The following is a 22,166-nucleotide window of genomic DNA, read 5'->3' on the forward strand; positions in this document are numbered from 1 at the left end:
TTAATAAAGTTTCATGTGTGAAGAGATAAAAACTTTTGCTATAATGTAAAGAAATATATGGAAGAAGAAACCATAGAAGGTTGTGGGTAAAACTGGAACCAAGAACAAAAAAAGTTGATGACATAAAAATCAGAACATACGGTTAAAAATACTAGTAATAGACAAATAAGAGAAAATTGAAAATGGGGCAAGTGATGGACAGAGATCAAAATACAGAAAAATAGGAGATGAAGAGAAAGAATAAGATATGACAAGCGAAGAACATACAAACGAAGAAGTTAATATAAAAATTAGAGGGTTTCTAGTTATAACAAATTGAGTAATCAAGAAAGTATACAAGAAAGGTAGATAAAACAAAAAACAAAATGAGTATAAAGACAATATAAAAATATTATAGAAGAAGACGAAGAAAACTATGGATTGAAAAAATGTAGAAAGCAGCAATGCTCAAACGGGAAGGAATAAAAGATCAAACGAAAGATAAAAAGGCACGGAGAAAAAAGTATATGGTATGACCCCCTAAAATAGCATAAAAAATGTGTGTATAAAGACTCAAAATGTTTACAACAGCGAAATACATGTAATTAATATTTTGTATTCCATTCACGCATTCTATATTACAAAATACATTGAAATCACCTTTTTTTGAAGCGTGGAAACTATCCTGCGGGGGTATTTTTTCGATTTGTGCACTGAGCTTTGATCTCGGTAGGATAGAGCGATCGTTATTGATTTTCTCTACGGCGTATCGAAATGCAATTTCCTGTTTATCGTCAGCAGGATGGAAAAGGCCACCTGCAACAAATGTAAACAATCAAATATGAATTAGGATACGAATAGAGCTTCGGATTTTGCGTTACTGCATAAAAGCAAGAGGAAAACTGTACAAAAATAAAGTACGTATCTGCGGGACTTAATTATTATTCATGAACTAATAACAGTGTTGTGAGACACGACATTATTTTTGATAAATTTCACTAGATATATGTGATATGTAATTTGATAGTTTGTATGAATATTATGATCAGATTTACAGAATTGATTTTCTAATTAGAATTCATCGACATTATTAAATCTCAAACTTTATCTAGACCTAAACATAATGTTGAAGAACAAACAAAACAACGAACTTAATATACGTTCTATTTTCATAATTGATCTTAGTTAGTTGGTGCCGGTAAAGATGTTTACTTCTACGAGTTTAGTGAGAAAAGTAGGATATATACTACCGGTCAAAAGTTTTTGCCCACCGTATAGTTCGCGTGATAAACAACGAATAAAAACGATACGATCGAATTTGATATTTATAACTTAAAAAACACATGTAGATCATAATATACAAATGATGAAACTACAATCTGTAATTGTTTTATATTTAAATTTTTTGCTACATAAATGTAGCTTTTATTATTTCGGTGCAAAATTTTCAACAAATAATCGTCGTTTATTTGATTCCTCCTTTCCAACTCTTTCAAATACTCTTAGCATAACTTCCAGGAATGCTTGGAATCTTTGTCATGCTGGATGACCAGAACGTACTACATTCTACTTTAATATCTTTCATGGCTTTCTTTCTTCCAAATTCCTTCAATTTTCACCAGACCTCCAGTTGCATTTCGTTTAAAACATCTCCAAACCGTCACCGCGCCACCGACGTGTTATGGATCTAACATCTGCTCTTCAGTTCTTTAGCCCCCTGCAACCTTTTTATTATTTTATTTTGAAGTCTTTTGAGGTTTTTTCACTGCTATCCACAAAAAGCCAACTTCTCTCATTCTCCTTTTCACTGTAGAAGTACTCAAAAGCAGATCCCTAGATTCATTGATCTGAGCTGCTTTTTTTGGCCTGGGAGTCGTTGATCACGTTTACTGATCAATACAATTCATTTATGCTTAGCGGTTGTTGTTTTTCGAGACTGCCCTGAACATTTTCTTTTCCCGAATGCCTGGTAGATCCATATTTTTTCATTTTATAGGCCACGGTATGTCGAGGTAGATCGCAAAATGGATCCCTAGGCCGGGCATGTCCAGCTACTATCTTTTTATAAAAATTTGGCGAATTCGCGCCCCGTTTTCTGAGCGGCGTCTTTCATAAATAGCGGAACTCGTTTGATGTTTATTTGTACATAATTTTTTCAGTTGCAGGCGGTCTATTTATCATATTTCTTTTAAATAATTTCTAGAGCCTTGTAGAATTTTATTTAGGTATATAAATGATTTGTGTGAACGCAGTTAGTTTGTTTTCGAATAAGTAGTCGTAGTGAAAAGAACTAATTAGTAGAATTAATCGCAGAAATCATTTAAGTGATATTTATAAGTGAATTATTATAAGTTAAGTGTATTTTATAGTGTGTAAATAAGTTAAGAACGTAAGATAAAGTGTTTATTAATATAGAAATAGTGTAATAAAAACAAAAAAAAATTACAATATTTATATAAAATATATTCCTATTCAAAAGTTATTTCTAAACTGTCCTAAATTCTGAACTAAATAGATATATTTGTAATTATTGATTGTAGTTTGTTTTCTTCAGAGCCTGAATTCAGAATTGCTTAATTGTGCTTGAAAATATTGAACGGCTGCACCAAATTTTTGGAGTTTGGTAAATTTTGATAATGGTAAGAAAGGGAGGGCTTATGTTTAATGAGTTATTTCGTTAATATTCGTTAATATTCTCGTGGTCCACATTGTACATATTCAGGACACTCTGTTGATATAAATATTTATTTTCATGAAATTTGTCTTGTCTTACATCAGAAATGTGAGCTTCTTCATTGATAAATTTTTAAATTAACTCGAAATTTCTTGTCGATAGAAGTTGAAAACGAACAGCTAAATTTAAAATTTCCTATGCAATTTATTACCGACCTAAAGTTTAGCATTGTCAACAAGTCGAATCAAAGTAATCGACGTAATTTCTTAAGTTCGACAGAATGGGATAAACAGGATAAATAATCTTTACAAAACGGAGGTCCTTTCCAAGTATTTTTATAGAAAATATAAATGGAGGTATCATTTTTATGATATTTCCACTTTATAGCGCAGCTAAAAGTGAATGGGAATTCCATCTTATATAATGTTCAGCTCTTTATAAAGAATATAAGATACATTCTGGTTTTTGCTTTATTATTGAATGAAGTGAGTAAAAATAAACTGCACAGATTTATGAAATTTTATATAGATGAAGATACCTAATTATATTTGAATTCCATAAATAAAACAACAAACAGAGACATTTGTATAAGTCTTCATGCTTTGATTTGATCTCAAATATACACAATAAATTGGAGCTTAGCGAAGAATAATCAAATGTAACATTAAGTAAAATTATTGGTGATCGTTATAATGTTTTATTTACTCAGTTAGTAGAGATTGAGCTAGATAGATGTTATCAAATATCGTAATGTTGTGGGTTAGTCAGATTTGTTCGGCAATTTGCAGACAATAGGTAAGAAACGCCAATTGTTTGCATTCAATTGATTATTGGTACTAATTTCAGATGGTCTGAATACAACCTTTCGAAAAAGAATTTATGATTTCGCAGCAGATGTGATAATGAATGAGAAAGGAAAAAATGAATTTAATCTAAACCTATGGAGGAATCATTTTTAAGGGGAGTTGATTTCGGACAGCAGATATGATCATGGATGAAGAAGGAGGAATTCACTGAATCTATACAAACTTGGGGGAGAATCGATATCAAGAGAAGTTAATTCTGGACAACATATGAGATAATGGATGGGGAAGTAACATGAATTTATTCAATTAAAGCTGGAGTTGAAATGATTTTAAAAGTAATAAATCCATGTTTTGCTAGCTTCAGCAGCTTCTTCAAAAAGGGATAACAAGTTCATGTTTATCTAGTCTTTATCTTGTTTGAATATATCCTGATTTTGCTCAGTAAACAAAGATGATATGCAATATTGAGACTGTTGATATTTATTGGTGGTATTTTATTTTAATATTGAGTTTATTTTTTCTGGCAGTTTCTTCTTAGCGTGTGCCGCTTTTTTTACATTTCAACATATTCAAATATTGTTCCTTTTAATTCTGATTTGACTTTAGGAAAGAAATAGGATTCGCACGATGCAAGATTCGACGAATTCATTGTCTATTCCTATAGATTAAGAAATCGCACGAATACGCAGCCAACGGTCAGATCGAACAAGACTTTTTTGATTGTTTCATTCATTTTTGACGTGGAAGGGTGACCCGAACGTGAATCATTCCAAACGTTTAAATCTCTAATATGTGGATGCGGCAAACTTCATTACCATACACAACAATCCGTTGCTATCATTTGTACGGCAAAACAAAAAACAGCACTTGTACCAACGAAGGCCACGGCTTATCTATAGAGACGTTGGAGATCATATTGGAAAGAGCGAGCTTCAGGCTAAATAGCTGACTAACCTTTGGCGCAAGCGTAGTTTTTGTGTAGCTGCGTTAGTCTCGTTACTTAATAAGTACACCTCGTACATCTTTATACAATTTTTATGCTTTAATCTCACAGTGAATGCATATCCCATACGTTATAAATCAATTTAAAAAAAGTTTTTAAGATTTATGTTGGGTATTAAGGTTGAATAACAACCGTGAAAAGAGCCTTGAAGAAAGTGAAAGTTTTCGATTTCATTTTAATATCACCGTATTGGATTATAAGATGTAAAAACAATTGCGAGTGTTGAAACAAGTCCAAGGGGAATAGGGAGTTGAGAGTTTTCGGGACAAAGTTAAATTGGTAGATCGGAATTGCAAACATAATGAATAAAAGTTTTAGATACGAAGTATTTTCAAGTCAAATATTGCGCACGTGGAGATTTTAACTGCGCGGCTAGAGGGCGCCCTAGATGGGTGGGATAAAAAACGAGTAGTGCTTTGTGTATCTAGATATCTTGTTTATGTACATCCCAAAGCACGTTTCCGTCACTATTATAGTATTTGTGCAGTAGCGGTTTGAAACGAACTTGTTTTTTTCTCGTGCCGAAAACCACGTGTGACGAAAAACAGGAGCAGCGTTCCAATCTCAAATTTCTCCTTAAATTGTTGCAAGAGGCCTTCGAAGACAATTCCCTATCTCGTGCGCGTGTTTTTGGGTGGTGTAAGCGCTTTAGTGAGGGCCGAGAGAGCACTGAAGATGATCAGCGCCCAGGTCGCCCTGTGACTGTTTGAACTCCGGAAACAGGGACCAAAATCAACCAAATTGTGCGTGCAGATCGTCGATTAAGTATCCGGATGATTACCGAGGCTATAAACGCCGATAAAGAAACGGCTAGGAAAATTTTATACGAGGAATTACACATGACAATAATCTGTTCGAAGTTGGTGCCAAAAATCTGAACACCCGCCTTGTTCACTAGATTTGCCACCGTGCGACTTTTGTTGTTTCCGAAGATAAAATCTACTTTGAAAAGGACCCGATTTGAGTCGATGGAAGAGGTAAAGCAAAAAACGACAGAGCTCCTAGAGGCACTCCCCAAAGAAGACACTTCCAGCAATGCTTCGATCAATGGAAAAAACTTATGGAAAGGTGTGTGGCGAGGAGAGGGGAGTATATTGAAGGAGAGCATTCGAATGTAGAATAATTTTTATAATAAAGCCCTTTTCCGTAACCAGTTATTTAATAGCCAGACCTCGTGTATTGACTTCAACATCAGAGTTTTGTCACATATTAATTCAAACTTGTCATTGTTTATTTTAATAGTCCAATGATAACCTCATTGTCGGAAATTTTAAGACTCAACTTCCCTTTAGAATTTACTATGATTGTCTATTTTGCTTAAGAAGCCCCACAAACTGCAACTCTATATAGTTAGAAGCAAGAATTTTATAATAAAGCAAATGGACACATTTTCAGAAATATAATATTATGAAAAAACGATTATTTATTAGTATATTAGTGATTATTAGGACATTTCAGTTCCTAAATAAGGAAAGTGATACCCTGCTACATTTCTAAGCCCTGCGATTTTGAAATTATATACTCGTAGAGTATAGAGAAGGTCCTGATTATTACGGAATTTCAAAATAAATCACGACTAACTTAAAACCTAATATGAATTGATCAAGTGATTTACTACAGCTTAAATTTTCGTTATCAACCTATTGCAAGTAGCACAAACTTGGCATATTTGGCAAAATTAATCTTCTTTCGACTTCTAGACAAGGTACTATTTCAAACTTTGTATTTACCTTGCAGACGTTCGACAACTTAGTGCATTTGTTAAACTACAATAAAGTTTTCTAACTACTTGCTCAATCTCTTGGAAACATTGGAGCAAATAGAGGTCACGTGCTATAAACTAGTTAATAACAAGTTTTATTCCGTAATTCTCACATATCAATACCAGGAATGATCATGATAATATTAAAAGGCACATTTGAAAATACATATGAAGAATTAGTGTTTCCCCAGATTAGAGACAGTCGACGCGACTTGACAAACATTTTGTGCGAGGCTGAAAGTGGCAAAACGTTTAGAATCTGTTTGAAAATGATTCAATTTATGACATTTATAATTTATAACGCAGGATTATTAGCGAGTAATTAAGGTTTGATACATTCGATCTAGATTTAACTATTTAGTTTGAAAACTTTCAGGTTAAGTTAGGTTCATAAGTTTCTTTGGGTCTTCTTGAAATAGCTTCTCCAGTGAATATCGTAGTAGATTCATTTTTCGTTCTTTGTCACATTTTAAACAGTCCATTAGGAGGTGTTTCACTGTTAACTCACTATTTCATAACTCGCTAGTTGGTTTGTGATTTTCCGCTAATAGGTAATCCGATTCTTAGGCGGGAAAGCGTCACTTGATCTCTTCAACTTATGGAGTTATAGTCGTAATATTTTTTGAGGGTTTCGTAAGGTTCATGTTGGTTATGATTTGCTTTTTCTTGCCATTTACTTTTTAAAGAATGCTTTGAAATCGGTATGTGCTATATAGTTACTCTTTATTGATTCCTCGTTGTTGTATGCATTTTTTGCTAATCCGGTGTGAGATGGAAACTACATGAAATTAACATTTATATTGCTGTTTCGGCAAGTGAGTAGCTCGTTCTTAATATGAATGGCAAGAGGATGGTTGGGATATTGCTGACAAATTGTCGTTAGTGAGCTTTGAGAATCTGTTATTATAAGGATATTCTTGGATCCAATTTTCTGAAATTCCTTGAGTGCTTCTAGAATGGCAAACAGTTCAGCAGAGTGGATAGATATAAAAGGAGGGAGTATAAAGGATTTCGACAGGTTTGACATTTATAATTAATTAGTTGTTTAAAAGAAATAACGATACATCATAAAGCGTGAGTATTTCTATCTTTTCAATGAAGCAGACAAGATGTTAAAAATCGAAATATGGCAGGAAGCGAGCGGCAAAGTTCTTTAACGACAGAAATCAACATTGGTAACTCTACATAACCATTAAACTAAGAGATATCTATTGAAAGTATCCACATAAAAGCAATTTACAAATACTACCAGGAGTATTTTCGGGACATTGTCGCCTCAATAGACACCAGCTCTAGCAAAGGATGCAAAGTACAAAGTCTGTTAAGTAGAGAACAAAACTCCAGAGCATTACACTTGAGAGTGTATCAAATAGAAGAAGAACATCTTTGACAGTCAGAGTCATTCCACATTCTGGAAGGAGTAGGATAAATAGATCATTCATATAATTTTGCATGAAATCTAGTCAAAGCTGGGACTGATCTATGGTAAGAAACACTTGATTTTTTCTATAAGGAATCATCCTGGCTGCATCATTTTATCCTTGCAAGTGTAACCACTCTCGATTGACATCAAACGAATTTAGGGCTGCACCCTTAACCGATAAAATTGTTGAAACCATATTCTGAGAAATATGTGGTGTTTTATTACCTGGTGTACGCCTGGACCATCAAAGCGGACCGTTATTGTCCCACTTTCATAAGGTTACGCGAAGGCTTAAAAAGAACGGTTATGTTAAATCATACTGTTAAAGAAATGGAGGATTTGTAGCTTATAGACCAGATTTGGCACTTAGAGACTATTTTCTGTTTCCAAAGTTGTAGGAACTTTTATTTCGCACTTCGCTCAACATCCAACCATCTACTTCTCATCTCTTTCTGAACATTTGATTACCGTAATAAAATATTTCAGATTAACAATTGTTGTTTAGAGCATATTCAACGGCTGCATAAAATACTCCATCATAAAGTAACAATAAGATCTGGAATGTAAACCTTGAGATAACATTTAGCTGCTCCACAGAGATGAAAAAGAATTTCTCTAAGGTACCACTAAATATATTTATTTATTGTGATAGCTTCTGATAGTTTAGTTTACGTTGTATAATTTATTCATGAAATTATCATAAACATTGATTGAATCTGAAAGATTTGTCTATTTTAACGTAAAATTAATTCAATAAAAGTTTCAACGATTCATTTCAGTAAATTTCGAAGAATGTAACTTTTGTAACGTTTTTGTCCAAGTTATAAATGAACGTAAAACTAGTTTGAAAGAAAGGAGTTAATATTTGGAGACATATACAACTGTCGAGATATTTTTAATCAAAAAGTTGCAACAATAAAATTGCCAGGAGTAGCAATCATTTTTGAACATCGGCTTGTTCAATAACAATTTATACTTACCAATAGGTATAGTTTCCGGTAAGCAAGTTATCAGCTCAAATAAAAATACGAAGAACAGTAGTTGCATTGTGCTTTCCATCACCTACTGGATCATCTGAAAATTAATAGCAATTATGAGTTATTACTGAAAGAAAAATTTTTTTTATTAATACACAGCACTTTCACCATCTACTATATGAACAAAGTATTAAATAAATAGTCTTGATTAGTAAAATGTTATGGATTATTTGGTACCAAGGGGCTTTACTTCATATACAAAGTGATTTGGATTGAAATATTTAGATTATCTTGGTACTTGAATATAATTTTCGAGACCTTTTGTCTAATTTGGTCTTAGGCCATAATCCTACCAATAAAAAAGCAGAACCAGATCCTACTCTGAGTAAGACTGCTGCATCGCAGTGATCGACCAAATGTGATAACGACTCCAGAAATGTTGAAGAAAATCTATAAAGCGGTACTAGATGATCTTCGACTGAAAGTGCGCGAGTTAACAGATATAGTAGGCATTTTAAAAAGTGCGGTACATCTCATATTAACAGGAAATTTGGACATGAGAAAGATGTGCGCTTTGGTTTTTAGGATGCGTGTGGGATAATTTTCAGTAACTATCTTGAAAAAGAAAAAACTATCAACGGCGAGGATAATGCGAACGTTTGAGTGAAGAAATCAAGCAAAAACAACCGCATTTGGCTAAGAAAAGAGTGTTGTTTTAACAAGACAATGCACCAGCTCACAAATCCGTTATTGCAATAGCCAAAATTAATAAATTAAAGTTTGAATTGCTACTTCATGCACCTTATTTGTCAGATTTGGCCCCGTCGGTTTATTTTCCGTTTTCAAACTTGGAAAAATAGCTGTGTGGTCAAAGATTTTCCAACAATGAGATGGTGATGTCGGCAGTTAATGACTTATCGAACTTATCGAACATCGCTGGGGGCTAAAAGGAGACTACGTTGGAAAATAAATATATTTTTTTCCCAAAATTTTTTTGTTCCCTTTGTCAGGTACTTCTGTGGCCATCCTCGTGTAACTCATTTTCTTTTTTGACCCCATAATAGTACGCATGACTTTTCTTTCCAATTTACCATCATTTTTCTTCTTTTTTTGTTTTATATTTTATACGTTTCTGCAGCAAAAGTCATGATGTGTCTTATTATTGTTTTATATATTTCAAGTTTTTTATAAATTTATATTTCTTGGCTATTCAATGTTTTTATATTTGCTCCAGGTACTCTATTTGCTATTTATTTCTCTTCTCTCACTTTTTCTGTTCTATCACTTCAAACTTAATTAATTTTTAGAATAATTTATTCGCTTTCTTTTATCAATTCTTCTTTCATTACATTTTTATTCTTTGCTGCCGTAGCTATATCATCCACCCACGCTATCTCTCTTATTTCTTATTGTTATTGTTTTTTTAATTTATTTTTTTGTTACATAATCGAGAGTGAAGATAAAGAATGTTGCGTCATCTTGTCCCATCACTTTATTTATTACATTATTGTGTTCTCAATCAAGCATTTAAGTTTTCCATTCACATTTTTATTAGATTCAATAACTTTGGTGGGATTCTCAAGTATTTCTTTTTATTGTATCAAAAGCCTACTTTAGCATGTGTATTACATCAGTAGTTGATCTATTGGGCATAAAACCACTTTAGCAATTGCTCGTCTTTAATTTGCGCAGTACCCATAGTTTGTTCTATATAATTGTCGCCAGCCTGATGAAGATATTAATAATACTAATAACATTAAGTACAAAAACGTATACGTTGTTTATAACCTGCAACAACTTTTATTATTTTTAACAGATTATTGATAAATTGTAACATATTTTAATTATTTATCGATAATATTTGATGGCTTTTATGCACTTAATATTAATCTAGAATTATATTGCATTGAGAGCTGAAAAACATCATGTCAAAATAGCGAATGATAAATTCCAGCGAAACTTTATGATTCCATGGTACAGACAATGCGACAGAGGCACTCACTTGAACTAATAATGCATTAACCAAACTACATGTTTGCCTAAACTTGGAAATATTACAGCAGCAAATTCAGTTGCGGATAAATGAAAACTAACGCGAGTTGAATTCGTGCCTTATCTCGCTTTAATGAGGACCTACATTGTCGCGTCCGAAGTGATGAATAGCGAGGAGGTTTTGTGATCCTGCCGCTCTTCTCTACGGTGTTTATTTAAGACAATACTGGGCAATTTGTCTCTTCACCGGGCCGTTTTGAGGTGTTAACCTAAAGTAAGATCGTAATTACTGCACCAAATTGTCAGTAGCTAGAAGGGATTTACTCGGATCTTTCAATTTCGACGTTTTAGTATATGTAAATACTGAACGCTTCATATGAAAGGTAACTGTTATCGACAATATTTGTTCACAGTAGGTATGTAGTTAGTATCTATGAAAAGTGAGAAAACGTTTATTCAAATAAAAATAGATGTTAATTAAAAATTGTGAGGATAAAGAAGTTTCGATACACAGTTTCTATCCAACCAGAAAAATTCTTGTAGTTCCAGCTATCTTATTTTCTTATATATCCGCTCAAGCCGGCTTTTCCATGGCCTTCTTCTGTTTCGTCTTCTCGTTAGTTTCTAGAGAAGAATTTTTGTTTAGATACACTTTCGTTCGAACATGACCAAACCATTTTAGTTGCTCTATTTTTTCATAATCCTCAATTGAATGATTTACAACTACAATTTTTGGCATTTTTAGTTGTCCTTTATAATTTCAATCTGCCTGCGGTAATTCTCCAAATATTTTTGTCGATTCCGTTCTATTCTAATCTAGTATTACTGGAAAGTTTAGAGTGTAAATATTATTGCTGAGTTGAGTTCAATTGAGTTTTTTCTAATAATATTTTAAAGTCGTATAAGCCATTACGCCCTTTCAAAATCTTGTTTAAACGTGTTTATAGGGCTTCCAATTGCTTAAGTTTTCTCAGGAGTTCTCGTGAGATAAAATAGCTGGAAGTTTTTTGTATAATTGATGAGCTTGTACCTTAGCTTTGTTATCAGAGAATTCTAGTTTTATTTTGATTTTAAATACTTTGGCGTATGATTTTCTTATTGGTGCCATTACTTCGATTCGTCTTTAAATTACACAGTCCTCCTTGGTACCCTACTTTTGATTTGGGGTGAGGAACGACTCTATCCATTCCGCTAGTAATAATGCACATTTGAAATAACTGCAAGGTAATCATATAAATTTTATTCCTCTATTTCCTTCGTAGATATTCTAATTGATAAAGTTGATACAATTATGTTGTTTATGTGTTCGGATTCTCTAAATTTTTCTCGGTATTTTAGCAGTGGGATTTTCACAATTTTTTCAATGTAATAGGAAATATTAAAACTTCTCTCTTTATCTTGACGTTATGACTTTAATAATTTCCGGCTTTCTATACTTTTCTCCCTCAAAGATATGTTTGTTTGCTTTCCCACGATGAAATCTGTTTGTAGGTATGTGATTTTTCTCCTGATTTTTGCTTAGTCTGCTTTAAATAATATTTTATCTTCATCTTTGTTCGTTATTATAAATCTGAGCGTCACTTCTTCTTTTATATCTCTTTCGATACCTAGATACAGGATGAAAAACATTTTTTTGTCCAAAAAGGAAATCCTCTTATATATTCCTTGAAGCTACGTATAAAAATTTTTCAATCATATTGACTATTTCAACTACTTTTACTTCAGTTTCTACTACATTTTAGTATCGCAATATTTTGCTCATAATAATTGGTAATACTTTTCATTCCATTATTACATCATCTAATTTTGATGTACGTGATTATAATTCTTTAGAATTCAGTTGCATTTTAAATGATTATACTTTTTTATTTATATCCATTACTTTAATAAATTCTTCAGTCTGCGTTTCCCATATCGTTTGGTATGTCATTTTTGGAAATTTTCCTCAGTTTGCATTCTCTTCTCATTCCTGTAATTTTTCAATTGTGTTTGTTAATTTTTCTCTTATTATGTATTCAACCAAGTTAAGTCTTATGCTTTCATGTATCTTTTCATGATTTTTTATCAATCTATCTATCTTCCGATGAAATTTTTATGTCAAACTTTATATTTCTCTCATGGTAATTGTTTATTACTTTGATTTTTACATATATGTGATTAGTAAACATAATTCTAAGCTACTTTTTTCTACGACACTCTAGAGGTCATATCTCTGAAGACGTTAGGCAGAAAATTCATTATATGAAAGACTCATCATAATTCCGGGTAATCATTGTTTGCGCTTCCCCTTTGAAGTCATTATCCAGAAAATGGGCTGAGCGGTTACTCGTTGATTAATGTAGGAAGTGATCCGGTTGCGTGATCTCAATCTGTCTACTCCACGTAACGTATCTTACTTTCCGGCTGATTTTAAGGCGGCGCAATCTGCCTATTCCTTGCAACTCGATCGAATAGAAAGGAAATTATAAAATTAGAGTAGATAAAAAACGATATAACTGCAGTTGAATTTTGAAAAGTATCAACAACGATTGTAATTAACTCAAGAATATCACTGGAAAAGCCAAACCAGAAACAACATATAATCCAGAGATAACAGTGAGAATAAGCGATAAGTACGTGGCTAATAATTTACAAGTCCAGGATTCCTATTCAACAAAAGCTTTCCTCCTCTAAATTTACTGTACCCCGATCTTTTGCCTCCATTGTGGTTACTCAAACTCAAAATATAACACTTTATTAATGTCAGATATTCAAGTCAGATACTAAATCAAAATTAATACATGAAAAGATTATAAAATTAATGTCAGATCTATGGGAAAGCATAATCATCTACGCAAGAGGATGGTTTGAGAATACAATCTGTGACATAGTTCAAAGAGAAGTGATGTAGATTAGTGAGGCTGAATGTCACCCCGAGTAAGACCTACCCTATTTCCTTCACTCAATTACTCAATCTCAATCCCATCAAGCTAGACGGGCAAACACGAAAAGGAAATAATCACTAAAGCTTACTGTAGATGTTTACGACAATTATGAGACTTATCATCACATATTGGGCAGTGGTTTGGGGTACAAGAGCTACTATTAATATCACGCGAAACAATTTCTCAAAGGTACAAAGACCTGAGCCATACAATCTTTGCCCAACAGCTCCACTAGAAGTGATTATAAATCTCCCACCTCTTCACGTAGTACTGGGAAGCGTCGCATATAAAACATCACTTAGAATGTTAAAAGATGGAATCACCAAAGAAAAACCGTCCCTAAATAATGACCCAACATGGGACATGCCTCAGAATAATGCATCGAAAAAGTTTAGCTTCGAGAAAGCAGCAGAATTGATATAGGAGTGTGTGGACCCAGAACCAAACACTGCCCAGGCAGCACACCAAGCATTTTCAAGCAGACATTGATGCTGTCCGATAGCCAGCAGCCAATAGAGCTTTAAGCTTCAATATTATAAAATTCAAACTCGTTAGAAAAATTAAACGAGCTAGACAAGAATAATAAAGTTACTCTGTCATGGATTAAGGGACAGACCGGAGTGAACGGAAATGAAATAGCCGATCGCTGAAGCGGGTGTAGACAAGCCTTTCATTAGACCTGAATCTCTTTGTGGTATCAGCTACAGAACAATAGAAAATAATTTGAAAAGAAAGGAGATAAGAGCAAAACCAATTATTGAACAACCTGCAGGGGTTGAGACAGGCAAAGAAATTATAACCAGATGAGATCTGCTGAATGTATCTACCTAATTAAGAACAATCTATGAATACTAAGAGGAGTTAACTGATGCCCCAAAGATGCTAAACTTAGCAAATAATGCTTCCCGATATTGCAGCAAGGAAGGGGGACACAATGGATCCTTTGGGTCGTAGTGTTTATGATACCCCAATAGATACATACATGGAAAAGCCACTTTTCTAACACTTCGAGCAAACTTGATAATGGTTGGGCTGCTTCATAATGTATAGTAGCTTAGCAACGGTTAATTTTTATTTTGTTTCTACTGTATATACTAAATTCTTGTAGAAAACTTTTTTTTGTGACTTGTTGTAGGCCTTTTTATTGAATTCCATATATTTAGTTTGTATTTCATTGATTTCTTATTCGTAGTCTACTAGCACATTTTAGAATTCAGTTATTGCTTAGTTTTTATAAGTTATCATTCTTGTTATTTGTTATTATTGCGTATATTTTTTTGTTCAGCAATTTCGCTCTTCTCATTCTACATTCCAGTGATATTCCAGTGATATATAAAATAACGTTATTTGTAGTGACTTTAATGTATTCAATCTCACTTTAAGTTCATAGCTCATATATGAAAATATCGAAATAAGAAGTGAATTACTTTAGTTTTATAGGCTATTGAACATTTGGCGAGAGCGCTAGTTTAATGTGCTCCCACCATTTTATCGATAACAGCCGACCTATTTATTTATTCACTTAGTTTGCCTTTGCTGCCGGTCAAACCGAGTAATGAAGTTAATCTTTGGAATACAAAATTGAACACTAATGGCATCTAACTCTGGTAAGGCCCTAGATTAAGTGGAAGCAAAGCATTGCCTAATGCGCTATCGTTTAGTGCGAAATAGTATGTCGTTTCCTTCATTAGTTTAATAAATAACAAGTTTGAAGAGAAACAAGACTGTAGCTTCGTATTAGATTACTACAAATTACTGTTATATCAAAGTAAATAATTGGATTCGCCGAAATAACAGTATATTGTGTTTATCATCACCTGAGACTTTCTTTGGGTATTCCAATGTTTTCTAATGATCTTTTATGTAAAATATTATGAGAACGGAATCTAAAGTTTAATCACAAAATGAGATCTCAGTGAATAATTCATCAATTATTGTCTATAAGTTCAGCATTTGAACAATTCTGACCGATTGAAAGGAATGAAAATAAGTAAGTTGGAATTTCTGGAGTGATTGGTAATATTCATACTAAACACACTATCACTACACCATAACTCACAATAATTCTGCCTAATACACGTTTCGATAATCACAATATCATCTTCAGATACACTAACTAATAATTCATTTCAATTTTTTTTATCTCCTATCTTCCTAATTTGTTCAATCTATTTTAATTGATTCCAACGACGTTTAGAGGAGTTTTTAGGTTTCTTATTATTGGCTCTTGTATTGTTAATTATTCTTATTTCTTCATATCTACATTTATCTCACTTAATTCCTCTTTCATATTTCATTTAGATTGTGTTCATTTTGGCATCAAATTTTCTAAATATCAAATTATCGCTTGTATATGTTAGTACTGGTTTTGTAATTCTTCATTTTCATTTTCACGTCAATATCTCTATGTCCCAATATAATCTAGTTAATGTCTAGTAGTATATGCTATACATATGGCTCTATAATTATCACATTTCGTCTGGTCTCCAATCTCTCAATATTCTTTTTTTACCATGCCTATATATTTTCCAATTTCCTTTTTTAGATGACGCCATTTGAAAGTTCTTCGTTCTGTATTCATTTACATACCGAAAGTTGCGTTTCGAGTGTTCCATGTAGTGAAAGTGACAGTTCCGTACTGCAAAACACTTTCGGGACGCTCTGGAGTAGACAACTTTAACTTAAATGTGACTCTAACCACATCAATGTTGACAGTTGACAGTTTCACTTAGATGATTTTGCATAACCTTAAATTATTATATATATATTATATATATAAAATTATAAATCACCTGAAGAAAGCAATGCGGCCGGTCTTAATTTGTTGCCGGATAAATCTCGTGCAAGGTACGAAAAACAGTACGAGCTCTTTATGAAGTGGTGCCACCAGAAAAAATTATAAATAAAATGTTTATAATTGTCTCTATTATTTATTTTTTTTCCTCAGTTTAATTGAAAAAGTTTTGGATCTTATGCGTCGTCTAAAAAATGTTGTGTACGGCGCGGATTAAATACTGAAATACAACTACTTTGTTGGACTCGACTGTTGCTCGCCTCGCTTCGCTCGTCTCGTCTCTCGTCTTCAGTTCTTGGCATACAAATAACTATTTATCAAGCCGTTTTATCATTCTCATTATTTAAGTGTTGCGTCTTCTATTTCCTCTCTACTCATTTAGTTCTGTTTTCCATCCTCTCTATTCACTCCTTCTTTTGTGTTTCTATTACCTCTACTCTTCCTGTTTGTAGTTGATAATTCAATGTTTTCAATGTTTCAAGTTCCTACTTCTATACAATAAATTTCACCGCCATTTTACGCGAAAAATAAAGCCAACAGGAAAAGATTTGATTCCTATCTAATAAACTGTGGAGCGGACAATATGAAATAGGTCCTTTGTTTCTAGTTGAACTGTCTTTAAATCGCACAATCTTCTATCAAACTCGCGTTTCCATAACTTAGTTATCGGTAAAAAGCGAAAGGAAGCAACGGATAAGACGGGGGTAGGCATTCGAATGCACAAACCTAACCTAACCTTACTTTATCTAACCTGACATAACCTAACTTCACCTAAACTAATCTAACCGAACCAAACCAAAATCAACCCGACAATTTTCTAGATAAATACTACTTTTAAGGGCTGGGCTGACCATGGTCAGTTTATCACATCAATCTAGCCTGAATCGAAATTTCTTTAGGATCCGAGAAAGGGTCTCGTATATTGAAAATGAGCCACGAAGTGTTATTCCAAAATAGTCAAGTGGGAAATATTTCTTTATATCAAGTGCAATTTCGCTAATTAGGCATCGTGAAAGGTAAATTTCAGCGTTCTGTTGATTTTGTTTTTATTATAAATTTCGAATTCATATTGAAATTACCGTACTGTAAATCAATTATCTACATCGATGTATGTTGGGAATATACTATGTTTTTATCAAAATTATATTCGTATGGCAAGCTTTGACGTTGTTAATGTATTTACATGAAACGATCACATATTAATGAACAAAAACATGACGATATTGTTGAATCGATTATAACTTTTGTTAAAATTTCAATGGAGCTACAAAATTAATTACGGCGATATTTTGAAAGCATCTCCATTTTCCAACTATTCGAATCTCCTTTTATTTGTGCTTGAATTAGATTAATGAATAGTTCAATTAGAATTTGAATTAATCAAATAAAGTTTCTTCAAAGTAAGGTCTTACCGATCAATCTTGAGAATACAATTATCTGTTCACAATAATCCGTAACGGTATTCATGGTTACTCAAACATGTAAATAGACTACTGAAGTATTTATACTTTGTGGGCAATATTGAATACGAGGAGTCATCGAATTTGAAGGGGTGTTTAGACAACTATCAAAAAGACTAGCATACGTGCAAGAAGAGTCGTTTCAGCTTAGCGGACGGTCTCAAAGCCAGCCGTAATGGAGATTGAGGGAGTTATTTCGGTGAAATTTGGAAAAAAGTTGATATACCTGAGAAACGCCATGGTGATACTGGTACAGGGTACAGGAAGAAAGGACTCGATAGATAGAAAAATGGCAAAACTCTTAGGAGCAAAATCAAAGAAAAAGATAGACAACGCGATTGAAACTACGCGTGCCACCTTGGATAGAAACGCTCGATAGCGAAGTTTGCACATAATGAGCAAGAGGGATTCGTCCGAATGCCCCAATTGCGTTACAATACGCACGTTTTCTACTGTAAATGATTAACAGTGAGGAATTGGTGTCGTACATCTGCGAGATATCAGCAGACATTATTGTGGTGAAGATTTTAAGAAAAGAGAACCACTGGAATCTAGTTCCTCAATACATTCAATAAGTTCTACGCACCAAAATTGCTGACCTACACCTGACAGCGATTTAAGCGAGAGAAATAAAGTGGTAAGAACGAGCGCCGAAAGAAAGAGGGAGCTCTAGCCCGAAATAGTTTGTTAAATAGCTTTAGGTTGGTGTTCAGAATAAGAGGTAAAGCGAGAGAAGTCATGAATCTAATACTCTATCCGAAAATGCATGTCTTCCGCCAAAGAAAAGAGTCTTTGCTTAGAATTATCCTGAAAATGAAAATACACTTCTGCTTCTGTTTCAAGAATTCCGTGAATACATAACATAAACCAACATAAAACCTACTAGTCATACTGTTTCGTACGATTAAACAAATAGCTCTTCGTTCCTAAATGCCTTTCAACGGCAGATTCATCTACAAGCCTCAAGCACATTCTCTGCAACAGCTCAAACTTTAGCGACAGTGCCCAAAGGTAACGTGACCATTTATTTTTTGACTTAAATCGGGACATTGGCTTATTTAGGTTAATAAACAGGTAGTAAATGGAAAAAAACACTTTATTAAAGTTATTTATTTAGAAAAATTCGGTTAATTCAAAATATATTGATTACAAATTAAAAAAATATATTGTATACCCGAAATGTTTAATTATATTTATATTTATCACAGGAACAAATTTGCTTTAATATAACTGCTGACGATTTTAAGCAAGTAAAAAACTCTTGGCATGTTGTTTTTATATTTACCTCAATTATCAACATCGCCTTTAGAACTGAAAGTTGTAACTGGGTTTTCTCAGATGACCACAATTTGTTCATCATAGTAAATACTCTTTCTTCTGGAGCATTCATAGCAGGCAAACATAAAATATATTCAACTGAAATAGAAAAATTTTCATGCTGAAGATTGTTGGCTTGAAAGTGTTTGAATACTTCAACCCAACGAGTTTCCGTGGAAACATTAGGATTATTCCATTCAGTTACTTTCTGCGATATAATGTAGTTACAAATTAACGAAAATTCGTCAAAAACTTCATCTTTATTAAAGTCAATATATTCCTTTTCAATCAATAAATCCAATACATTTTTTAAATCTGTCCAAGAAACTATTTCCATTTCTTTGGTAATAACGCAAGTCCACTTCTCCAGATATTCATGGCTTGTTCCATACAATTCTGTAGCCGCTCTTTTCACAAACTCTTCATATATGTCAGTAACATTAACTTTCGATTTCACTATTAATTGACGGACCATAAATGGAAGAAACTGATGGGACTGTTTCTGAGTCAAATTGTCTTTTAATTGATTGATATCTTTTGCTGATAACGTCTGACCTTCAGGTTTCAATACAGCATGATGAAAACTTACTGACTGACCGTGTAAAAAATAAAACCACAATTCGGATGTGGGATCTTCAAAAAAATTTTTTAGTAACAGGGGACATTTTTAAATGATCAAAAAGTTGTTTTTTAATGGCTGATACATTTTCAAAACCCTTTCCAAGGCAGGCGTAAGAGCAAGTCATCTGGTTTTACTATAGTTTCACTATTTTACTATATTTGTTGATATTCCGGTTCAGTTTCGGCGCAAAACTCCTTTAGAAGTTCAACTCGAATCGTGTATATATAAAAAAATGAATTTATCTTCACAATGATGCTTTCATAATCTAAGGGTAGCTTGTTTTCAGCTGATTTTATTGCATTGTGAATTACATAGGCTTCACATCCAAAACCTATCAATGGTTTTTTCAGAGATGATTGTAATTTCGTTAACACATTGTTAGCCGCGTCTCCGACTTCAACGTTGGCAATGTCTCCGCAAAATGCCATGACTTTTGCTGTCAAATTATTATCTGTCAGTACTTGGTTTAAATAATTAACAATGATGTCAGAAGTCTCACCTAGTTGGTCTCCTGGAGATCTAAAATTTTTACTTGTACACGGTTGAAAAAGGCTCACTAGAATAAGGTATATTTTTTTGTTACCGTGGTTTGAGCATCGTTTAGTATTGGACTTACCTGGATCTTCTTTTAATCTTTTCGTCGCTGTAGGCGTCAAAACATTCACTACAATAGCTTCTGGTTTCGTACGAGCGCATGTAAATTTGGGATCAAAACATGATTGAATCAATTTCGACGCACAATCATTAGAGCGAAAACTGTGGTTTTCCTGTTTCGTGTGATAAGCCCGGGACACGTAACTATAAAATGGGACAGTCCCCGTTGAAACAAAGCCGCTCGCGTTGAAAAGTGTATTGTGAAAACAATTTTTACAATTATTAAATTTAACTATCTTAACAATAGACACTATGTAATGAGATCAGTGCCTTTACAAACAATTCGATATAAATATGGTATATTCTTGCAGGAGTAGTTGCCTCAAGTGTCTATCTTGACGTTTTGTAGGACGTTTCGGCTGAATAATTGGTTTATCGACCTGATCCTCCACTTTCGAGATCAAGAAATTATTTCTTCTGAGTGTAACAATAATGTAACTCAGTATGATATACTGAAAAATATCCGATAGTACTAAAAAGTAATGAGGTCGAGCATTGTTAATTAAATACTAACTGCGTATTTACTCCAGGGAAGAGCATGTATATTTCCGATAAAAGAGCTGATAAGCATAACATCAACAAGATTAAAAACAATATATATGGCGGAAATAGGAAAAGCCTTTAGTTAATTATAGATAAAATATAAATAGAAATGAAAATAATGGGTTTTTAATTCTGATTGGTTTTCATTGTTATTTAAAAAACCATGAAAAACATATAATCAATTTCGGGTTCAATTGTTCCAAATTTTTTATTTCAAGATTTGGGTAATTCACATTTTTGAAAACTCTCAATTGAATTGTGAACTTTGAATATTGCCTACTAAAAATTCACAATAGGGTCAATTTTTGATATTTCACATGTCGGAGACACTGAAAAAGTTGAAGGAGAAACTTGTTCTGAATATCAATCGGCAAAACTACATGGGCGCACCCCAAATGTTTATAGAATATCGAATAAAACAATTTATAAAATAAGGAACACAAGATTTTCGTTATTAAATTTGAAATTCGGTGTACTGATTAGACATATAGAATATTTTTTATTAGTTTAGTATATTTTATGTCAATGTTGGGATAGAATAAATCGATTATTTACTCCTTAGATACTCTCTTGCGAGCGGACTTGTCGGCGATGTAATTGCTACACCAAAAATGAGCTTTGGTGATTTTGCTTAGAGGAGAAATGAGACTTGTCGGTGCCCGATTGATCAAACACCTAACAAAACTCGACTTTGTAGCCATCGTTCATCATTTCATCAGTAAAAAGACCTCAGCACAACAGCTCAGCTGTTATTGGCTTTATAGCAGCTCTTCTTCTGAAAAGAATGAATTTACTGTGTATTTACGGCATCAACTAAGTATGGTGTGTTCTACAAAATCAGGTCAAGCAACTCATCCTGGTGCTATCCAATTACCAGCATCGCAGATTTAGAAAACCTTGTTCAAGAGTCCTGTCCGTCACGTGTACCTCCACGTTCATCATTGACCATCAGATTTATAAAAAATAATGTGGGTTTTTTCTTAAAATATGTTAATTAAAGAAATGTTGTTTCTTTTACATACAATCGTCCATTAGAAGCAAAATTTACATTTGTATTTCAAATAAAAGTCTATATAATTCCTAAAAATTAGCTTGAAGCAACTCTATATGTCCATGAAATTGAGTCTGGAATGTTGTAAAACTTTTGCTACATTGCTAAGTAGTACCATTGGGAATAGGTTATCTTTATCTCCAACTTTCAAGGGTAATATAGATGGAGAAACACCAAGAGTCGAG

General features: G+C 33.2%; 1 protein-coding gene across 3 annotated transcripts in view; it reads right to left on the bottom strand.

The window, feature by feature from the left end:
* LOC130903719 (glutamate receptor ionotropic, kainate 2) overlaps positions 1–22,166 on the bottom strand; it is a 113,354-nt gene that overhangs the window by 87,772 nt on the left and 3,416 nt on the right. For all 3 annotated transcript variants that reach the window (XM_057815957.1, XM_057815958.1, XM_057815959.1), the window contains exons 2-3: positions 8,628–8,721; positions 640–795 (exon numbers count right to left, since the gene is read on the bottom strand). In XM_057815957.1, coding sequence (XP_057671940.1) covers positions 640–795; positions 8,628–8,706 — 235 coding nt within the window. In that variant the 5' untranslated portion in view covers positions 8,707–8,721. The remainder of the gene's footprint in view (positions 1–639; positions 796–8,627; positions 8,722–22,166) is intronic.

This window comes from Diorhabda carinulata, chromosome 2, assembly GCF_026250575.1.
Source record: "Diorhabda carinulata isolate Delta chromosome 2, icDioCari1.1, whole genome shotgun sequence".
NCBI lineage: Eukaryota > Metazoa > Arthropoda > Insecta > Coleoptera > Chrysomelidae > Diorhabda > Diorhabda carinulata.